Raw genomic sequence first — 9731 nt, 5'->3', positions numbered from 1 at the left:
TAAAATATAATCTCAAATCCTACGAATAATAAACTCAAATCTCATAAAATAAAATGAATTAAAGCAATGACATAATGTAAGTAATAAATTATTTAAATATAATTATAAAACTAATACGTTTAGCATGTAAAAATAATATTCAGAATAGTAACTACAGGAAAAAAAACAATAATAGATATCTTGTCGTAATAAATAATAATAGAAGTAATACTAAAGCATTAGTCAAAATTTTGTTAATAGATAAAGCTGTAAGTAGAAGTTATTAATTTCAACATCATTAAATGAAAATAACTTGCAACAGTTCGATATAAACTTCCTGCTTCACAATAATCATTGCAATGTTTACCATGTATATTGTAACATTCAGCATGTTTTGTCAAAATTATATAATTTTAATTCAACTAGAGTGAAACAAACCATACAAGAAGAAAACACATTTCTCACGCATTGAAAAAGCACTAAATAGGAGTTACAGTTGGATTTACATTATATACTTATTATATCCATAATAATTATTACACTCCGTGCTCGACCTCGATCGAGCTTAAACATGTTGACATACAACATAGTCACTCACAGAGTACCTACACAACGCACCGCCTCGGCCGCGCCGAGCCCCCTCTCCCCGCCGCTAACTACCATCACAGTATATAAGCTGATCGTAAAGATATTTATCCTACGATAGTCTACTTTATCCTAAAAGTTATCTGCCAGTCTTCATTTGCAGTATCAATCGTAACAATTCAACTTTTAACACGCTACCACTATATCTACAAAACTCTATGCAATTTTAATTCTCGGCTCGGACGGAGGGGGCGCGGCCGCGAGGCTCGCGGCGCTAGTAATATACGTTACTCCTACACGATACTACAGGATTCATTACGGCTACTGGACTACGAATCGTTCAGTAAAGTCTTCAGTATGTAAAAATATGTTAGCTCCCTGCCATCTTGTAAACATAAAATATTGCTCTATAAGTAGATAATAATTATCACGCTACGTACTCGATAGTAACCATGGAATACGATTATTCGATGATGACGTCAGAAGAAGTCCCGAACGTGTCGAGTAGCGTCACGTGTACGCCGCTGAGTACGCGCGCGGGCGCGAGCTAAAGGCTCGGCGCTCCCAAACCGACGTCCACAAATAACACGGCATCCCGTGTTCAATTTTCGGAACAATCATCTAAACTGACCAGTAGGTACAGAGACAGAGACTTTAAGAGGTACTGGGCATAAAAGTGTAGTGTGTTACTTGTGTGAACGTCGGTTGTCGCACGCGGTCCGCGGCAGGCACTGAGGGCGCTAGTGAGGCGCGTGGGGCGCGGGCGACGCGGCGGGCGCCGCGGGCCGACGCTAATGTCCCTTAGCCGCGTCTTTTGCGGCCATGATCAGAGGGGTCAAAGACGCCAGCGGTCGAGCCATCTTCAAAAATGGATGCTGAAATCAGATTAAAAAATATTTAGTAACAAGATTCGAGTGGCGAAACTGAACTGACAAATGAGAAACCGGCTTAAGGGCCTGTTTCACCACTTCCTGATAAGGCTATCCACCAATTAACTTGACAGATCATTAGGAGAATCTGTCAAAAAAGTTGTGAATAGCCTATTAGGCACTTTATCAGAAAGTGGTGAAACAGGCCCTAAGTATTGTATTTGTTAGTTTTTAATGAATAAACTTACCTTGAGTAAATCGAGAGCTGTGGCCCGCCTTTCGACATCCACCTCGAGACATTGATCCAGGAAGTCTTGGAAGACCGTGCTCAGCTTGTCTTTGTCCTTTATGTCCGGTTTCCCGTTGGTGGCGATCAAGTAAAGCGCTCTTAAGGGATTCTCGTTAAGATAAGGTGGTTCTCCTTCAATCATTTCTATGGCCATTATGCCCAAAGACCAAACGTCGACCTGAACAACAAGAAATGTTATAAATTCGCCTTTTGCCGACATAATTATTTGTAGGTGTATTTGCTTTCAAATTTATGAGAATTTATGCATCGTCGTTATGATACAACGATGCAATTAATAAAATGATGCATGCTGCCTCTTAAAAGGTCGGCAACGCACTTGCAGCTCTTCTGATGCTGCGAGTGTCCATGGGCGACGGAAGTTGCTTTCCATCAGGTGACCCGTTTGCTCGTTTGCCCCCTTATTTCATAAAAAAAAATGCATCGTCGTAACAGCGGAACTAAAATGGTCACATTTAGCAATTCCTCTCAATCAATTCAGCAAATGAATTGTCAAAACTGTCAAACTGACAAATGTCAAATCAGTACAAAAATACAGAAATGAATTGCAAGCAGAGTTGCATTTTGCGATTTTAGAAAAATGAATCATATTATGATTCATATCATGATTCTTCAAAGCGACTTTAGCCCGGCTGGACTCACACCAAAAATAAATCGATATAAATAATAATCGGCCAAGTGCGAGTCGGACTCGCGCACGAAGGGGAAGCAAAAATAGGCCAAAAATCATGTTTGTTGTATGAGAGCCCCCCTTAAATATTAATATTATTTTGTTTTTAGTATTTGTTGTTACAGCGCGAGCGGCAACAGATATACACAATCTGTGAAAATTTCAGAAGTGTAGCTATAGCGGTTCTTGAGATACAGCCTGGCGACAGACAGACAGACAGACAGAGACGGAGAGACAACGAAGTCTTAGTAATAGGGTCCCGTTTTTACCCTTTGGGTACGCAACCATAAAAAAAAATCCATATTTCCCTTGGTCACGACATCACGCGTAAACGGCTGGACCGATTTTGCTGAAATTTGGTATAGACATACTTTGAGTCTCGGGAAAGAACATAGAATACATTTTGTCCCGAAAAATGTACGGTTCCCACACAATATAATTTTATGATTTGCGCGTAAACTATTCAATCGATGTACGGGAACAACAGCTATAAAATAAGTCCACGCGGGCAACATCTAGTAATGCATAAAGTAAGGTAAATTTATTATATTACTATAATAAATTTACCTTTGGTCCGTATTGTTTCCTAGTAACAACTTCAGGTGCCATCCAGTACGGAGTTCCAACCATAGTCGTCCGCTTGTTCTGTTCGGGAGATATTTGTGCACAGAAGCCGAAGTCAGCTGAAAACGTAAAATATTATATAAGCAAACGTAAGCATCATTTACCCTTTGGGTAAAGGTCGCGCCCACTGTAAGATCGCTGGATAAAACCTTTTTTCCCCCCTTCCCCAGAAAATAAAAGGGGGCGTTGAGCAGAGGTTTGGGGGGTGATTAATTTCATCTGGATGCATTTGTGGACAGTAGACAAAACATGTTTGCGAACCCCTGCATAAGAGCCTTGACGTCACTGTGACCTATTAGGATCTATTGTGTCATTCTAGCATTAGAGCACCATCCCCAGCCCAAAGCTTCTCAATAATCGAACAATACGATTGGACAAACCTACAGAACCCCAAAAATGCACTCACTTAGCTTGACTTGTCCGTCCAAGCCCAGCAGGATATTGTCAGACTTGATGTCTCTGTGTATGACGTGGTTGGCGTGCAGGAAGTGCAGCGCCTGCAGCACCTCCCGGCACACGGCGGCGATCTGCCCCTCGTCCATGCACGTCTCCGTCACCACATCCGTCAGCGACCCGCCCGCCAGGTACTCCATCACCACCCACAACTCCTGATTGCACAGAGATTATAGCGTGAAAGGTATTTCACTTTTAGAGTATAGGCTACAGCAGCTAATCTCAAAGTGTGCTCCGCGGAGCCCTGGGGATCCGCAGAACCTTTGTAGGGACTATTTTTTTTATTTATTACTTATCTTATTTAAAAAAAAAACTGCTAATCTTTGATCTTGTCATCATCCCTATTGCCTGGATTGTTATATTTTATCGGGGCGAGCGAAGCGAGCCCTAGTATATCCCACTACCTGAGCACTTTTGTTTTTACGGAAAAACTATCACGCCTATTGGGTTGTGCTTTATTGGAGTACTATTAAAATATGAAAAAAATGGCCTTAAAGATATTACCAGGCAGATAAACGACGCAAGCTCTAACAAAGCTCGGCTTTTAGCTAATAAATAAACAAAAAACAATCCCCATACATTACGCAATATACATACCTCATTAACTAGGTAACTGTCCAGGTAGTTGACGACGTTGTTGTGTTTGTTCTCCCGCATCACTAGAATCTCGTTTATGATTAGCTCTTTTTTGGGTTGCTGGCTGAGATTCATCTGTTTTATCGCAACCTCCATGCCTGTAGATGTTTCTATCGCAGTATACACCGTTCCTGACGCTCTGCAAGTTAATTCCGTAATTAACTTGTGTACTTCTTAATAAGACTTGTGTACTTCTTAAATAATGATTAAGTTCTCTTGTTCAGTTGTTTATCTGAACGAAAAATTCTATATTCGATATATCAATAGATTTTTTTCTCTAAATGAGTAAATCTTTAGACTACTTACCCCTGTCCAATTTTCTCCATTTTTGTATACTTTCTATTAGGATCACCAACACTAACAATAGTTCTTAACTTTTCTAATATTTCTTCATCAGTCATTTTCTTTTTTCTTTGTTGCTGGCCTGTTGTTCGCCTGTAGAAAAAAAATACGTACATTAAGTAAATAGTAGAAAATCAGACTATTTAACTTTAAAAACATTTTAACGACAAATCTCAAAGTACTACAATATATAATAATAATTAGTGAAGTTGATTCATAGGCCTATGTAAGACTTCTTAACAGACGAACGGCACTTGTCGACGGCAGTTCGTATGTAAGCGCTCTAACTTGGTCCCTTTATGTCAAACCCAGCCGACAGAATATCATGATTCATGGCTAACAATTGACATGAACCGACCAATGTTGTAGTATTCGATGATACATTTAAGTACTTAGTTATACTTACGTAGTGTCAGCGGGTGGCGGCGCGCCGTTGGCCGGCGGCGCGGGCGGGGCGTGCGGCACGGTGGGCGGGGCGGGGGCGGGCGCGGGCGCGGGCGCGACTGGCGCGGGATTCTTGTTGCGGTCCAGGGACACCGACAGCCCCGTATCTGACCGGCTTATCTGCAATCGTATAAACTAGATTTATATTTTTTCATTATAATTATTTAACGGAAAGAGACACATAGATAAATGGCCAATTTATAGGCAAAATAGTACTATTTATGGTGAATACAGCCCGTACAGTTATGACTTATAATAATATAGAATTTAATGTGAAGGTAGCAGTACTGAAAGATGTACTTTTTTTTATTTTTATGGCCAAATTCATGGCACTGGGGAATTTCTCATAAAAACACAGAAGTCTGAGTTAAATCTTTCAGCGCTACTAATTTGACAGTGACCATTATTAAGGGACACATACACACCCTGAAGTATTAGCAACTTTTGTTACATTCTGTATTTTTGGTGATCTAGCATTTTAGTCATTATCTACAGCTTTCATATATCATGAATGTAATGTTTGTTACCGCGTGCGAGGGTAGCGGCGGGTGCGGCACGTGAGGCGGCGACGTGGGCGCGGGCGCTGGCGCGGGCCGCGGGGGAGGCGCCTCCTCCTCCTCTATGGGCTTCGTGTACTGTAAATACCAAAGACAATATTATAGTAATTTGTATATCTTTACAGTCTTACAAATGAATATATTTACGTAGCATACAACTATTTAAGGTATATTGTCTTTTTCTATCATGTGACTATGCCAATATCATGTGAAAATGCCAGATGAAGGCAAGCAGAAATTGTATTTTATCACTAAGAGCAGGTACACATTGGGCGTTTTGAAGCGCGCGCTTTGCTAACGCGCGTTTTGATAACCCCGGGTTTTATTGAAGCGTACACAATATGCAAGCGCACGTTACATACCTGCTCTAAAGGAGTTAATGATTAATAGCTTGAGTCGAGATATTTAAAAATTTTGAGTGACAAGATGTGCACTACGCACACAATCGCCTATAGATTAGGTAATTGGCTTCTGGGGAATCCAAACATAAAAAAAGAAAGGTATCTCCTAAATAGGATTATCTCGAAAGTAAAGGCTTCAATATAGATACATAATAATTTCAAATTCAATAAAGATAAATAAAGCCTTCAATATAGATATATTGGTAGTCAAACTTACAATGCTCTTAGTCCTATCTGGTCTTGAAGGTGGAGGTGGTGGTGGTTCGGGGTGTTCGGTGTCAGTCGGAGTAGAAGACGATGGACTACTTGATGAAACACGAGATACCGAGGAACCTGTTAAATAAACATAAAATTTCATAATTACAAAATATTTTAAGTTCATTAGGTACCAACAAGTGTAATCTCAAGAGATCATAAACAGCTTAGAACTTTCATATACCGGTTTATCTTTTTTACGCTTTATTAAGACTTAGGGAGATTAAAATTTGAAATGTAGTGGCACCTCAGTGACACTACATAGCTACATTCAAACATAGCAAAAATGTCTTCAAAACACAAAATATGCATTGTGACAATAAGGTGAGGTGCTTTTGTTAACAAAACTTATAAACACTCACGAGCTCTGGTTTACCGTGAATTAAAATATAAAAGGAATTACCTGAGTGTGTAGTATGCATTTGAGCAGATGTCATATACTTTGAAACTGGTGGTTGAGTCGCAGACGCGTCGTACCATTTTAGCACATCGAGAACAGCTTGTGGATTATTCTTCTGTTCTTGTTTGCTGATGTTGGAGGCCATCAACAGACGAGCCCACGCCTCAGGCATACCCTAATAACAAAATCTTTGGTTAAAGACTATTTGCATGTAAATCTCTAGATTGAGACAATAAGAAAAGCTACATTATTATTAAAACTCATGTCATAATTTTTTGGTTGTAAAATAATATGGTGTCAGTGTAAGGCACATATTGTTTGTTTTATTTTAGTGCAATTTTTAACTTGTTATTATTAGTGCTGATTATATTTATGGCATTAAACATGCTTTAACCCAATAAGCATTTGCGAAACAAATAACTTTTAAGCTCATTTAAGCGCAATAGTTCCTAAAACTATATTTTTAATTGAGAACAAAATTCCCTGTTTTCTTAAAATAATAATTTGTATTTATTATTTACTAAAATATAACATGGTATGAATAAAGTAATTCAGATCATGCACTATTATATTTAAACACATTAAACAAAACATAAACTGATTTTGTTTTGTTGTTAAAAATGACTAGCTAATTAAGTCTAATATTAAACAAGCCTTTTTGGGTCTCATCTCACCTACAAGGAATTTTAAGATTTTGCCCTGTTTGGCGATTTTAAAAAGAGTACTTTTCAAATATACTATTATTATATAAGTTGTTTTGAGTATTATTTATATATAAATAAAGAATTTGGCACCTTTTGAACACCTTTTGATAAATAAAGTAAAACATAATATTCAAGCAAATTTTCAGACAGTAAATGGGCATTATAATGTTTTCAATTTGTGAGTGAATTCTTTTATATTACTGTAAAGATCTAAGTCAGATCTAACTATTATGATAATAAATGTTATAACAATAAAATAAATTATACAACTGCTTGCTATTGAACAGCAGAAAGGTACCAAAAATTATTCATAACTTTTCTTATTGTAAGTTATGTAGTTTCATGCACTATTTGTACAGCTACCATATTAATGATATTTACGACCATACCAAAACCTAGTCTATTACTTACTGTTATAGGCAGCTTGAAACAAAAGCGGCAATACATGGAACTCATTTACTTGTTAAAGTATACCAACAGTTCAAATAACATCATTCTGTTTATAAATGTATATAGGGGGTATTTTATTTATACTTCATACCACTAAAATACCTTTAATTGCAAACACTACATAACCATTGCAAAAATGCTGTTTGTAAGATTCTATCATACATTCTATGCACTTGTGCATCATCATGCCATAGAACTTTATTAACATATTATAAATTAAATTTGCTATTAATCAGTGTCAGTTAATCTTATGAGTGAATTGTATTCCATGAGTTAATTGTATTCCATGAGTTAATTAGAAAATAATTTCAAAGGTGTTTGCAAAAGCACTAAAAACTTGTTATGTAAAAAGCATGGCTTCTAGCTGTGTACAAGCAGAAAAGCTACATTATATTATGACAAATACATCTTAATAACGAAATTCCGAAAAGCTTTGGTAAAATAATAGCAGAGATGAAATCTTTTGTACCATAATTGGTTACAATTCATGTTAGTTGCAGCATATTATGTATATTTCTGTTTAGGTAATTTTAGATTTTATTTCTCTACCTGTAACATGCACTGATATGAACTTTATATTAATGCAATACTAAAACAAAATTTATTCAACTTACAGTAAATTCCCCTGTTACCGCATCAAAACCGACATGTACAGTATGTTCAAAATTAGTTGGATAACTAATATTTGGTTTATTATCATTGTGTGCAGTACTTTTGGAACCTTTTATTTTCGCCTTTAAGGTTTTCTTTTTCCTGTCACTGCCATCATCAGGTTCTAAAAATAAAATTCAAATTAATCAATGAAAAACTGTTACTCAGATGATTACAAGGCTATGGTTTTAATTAGGTGGTAATTGGTAAGTTTTACTTTTAATTTTTCAAATAACTCTTTTCAAGGCACTATCACAACAAGGGTGGGATAGGAACATCTGACTCATAGCGCACACTAGTTTGTACGCAAATATTACCTTTCGGGAGTGGCCTCATGTCAACACATGCTACAGAATCCACACGATCCGTATTTCGGTTACTGGTCAGTCTCACAGGAGGCGCAGGTGGCTTATCCTCGTCACTCGACATACTGAATAAATGAGCTCGATCTAAAAAATATTGTGATTGACACACGCTGTACTCGCACCATAAGTCACATTAGGGCAGACATGCTAAATATGTGTAACGGGCATTGTATTATAATATACGTTCTATACTTTTATAGAATAATATCATATTAGTACTCATGGACGCACCCCGAGAAGATTGCATTTCAGAAAGATTTTAGCATATCTACTACAAACACTGCACTTACTGCGAAAACGTCAAATAACAATACACCTTTATAATACGTTAATTTACATTATTTTAAGGAAAACTGACAAATACTCAAAAAATAATGTACACAGCTGAATTAAAATTTATTTTATTTCACGATTTCGATACAAAACGACAGCAAAGATGACTAGAGCCGCCATTTAAATTTTTGTGTATCTGTGGTTACTGGCCACAGATTACTAGTATATATTTGTTACTGGCACAGATTAAGAGTAGCTACACAGATTATAGAGTCTGGCTAACGAAAGATGAGACTGGCTTTTTATTCCAAAACTGATTATGGTAACACTGTCATTAACGTCAGTGTCACCTATAGCATCTGTTGTTTATGTGTCAAAATGAAAAATATTTATGTGGTTTACGTGATTTTTTAATTTAAACGTGACGAAAACTTTGAAAAGAGATTTGCGAAAACTGCTTTTAGTTATGATTAGTGAATACGAACAAAAAAGAAGTGAAAAGGATGCAATTTTTAAACAAAAACAAGATTGTTTACGTGAAATATCCCAGTGCATTGGTAAGTACAGGTAAAATATTTTGATACTTTCAATTACAATTAATTAAAATCAATATTATTAAAATCATGTACCTAATTGAATTTATTGTTTTGCAGGTAACATGAATGATGCAAAGGATTCAGTTATGCAAGTTAAAATATCAAGCATAAATAAATTATGAGATATTATGTTCCAAGAAGAGTGTTTAAAGACAAAATCAGTTCCCTGA

The 9731-nt window shown here is 36.8% G+C and overlaps 1 protein-coding gene across 3 annotated transcripts; it reads right to left on the bottom strand.

The window, feature by feature from the left end:
* Positions 1 to 391: 391 nt before the first annotated feature.
* LOC121729510 (serine/threonine-protein kinase PAK 3) lies at positions 392 to 9127 on the bottom strand. 3 transcript variants are annotated; one of them, XM_042118044.1, is made up of 14 exons: positions 8983 to 9127; positions 8645 to 8776; positions 8291 to 8451; positions 7638 to 7649; positions 6526 to 6697; positions 6085 to 6200; positions 5437 to 5544; positions 4872 to 5029; positions 4430 to 4558; positions 4085 to 4262; positions 3441 to 3642; positions 2978 to 3093; positions 1682 to 1900; positions 392 to 1439 (listed from the first exon to the last, which is right to left on the bottom strand). In XM_042118044.1, the coding sequence occupies exons 2-14, from the start codon at positions 8754 to 8756 to the stop codon at positions 1356 to 1358; spliced, it is 1767 nt and encodes a 588-aa protein (XP_041973978.1). In that variant the 5' UTR covers positions 8757 to 8776; positions 8983 to 9127; the 3' UTR covers positions 392 to 1355. The 3 variants fall into 3 exon arrangements, with proteins under 3 accessions (XP_041973978.1, XP_041973976.1, XP_041973977.1); XM_042118042.1 differs by lacking the exon at positions 8983 to 9127 and adding an exon at positions 8924 to 8961; XM_042118043.1 differs by lacking the exons at positions 7638 to 7649; positions 8983 to 9127 and adding an exon at positions 8924 to 8960.
* Between the last annotated feature and the right edge of the window lie 604 nt (positions 9128 to 9731).

The sequence above is a fragment of the Aricia agestis genome, chromosome 8 (assembly GCF_905147365.1).
Source record: "Aricia agestis chromosome 8, ilAriAges1.1, whole genome shotgun sequence".
Classification (NCBI taxonomy): Eukaryota; Metazoa; Arthropoda; class Insecta; order Lepidoptera; family Lycaenidae; genus Aricia; species Aricia agestis.
The sequence above is the reverse complement of the archived record's forward strand: the minus strand, read 5'-3'. Positions and strand labels throughout refer to the sequence as shown.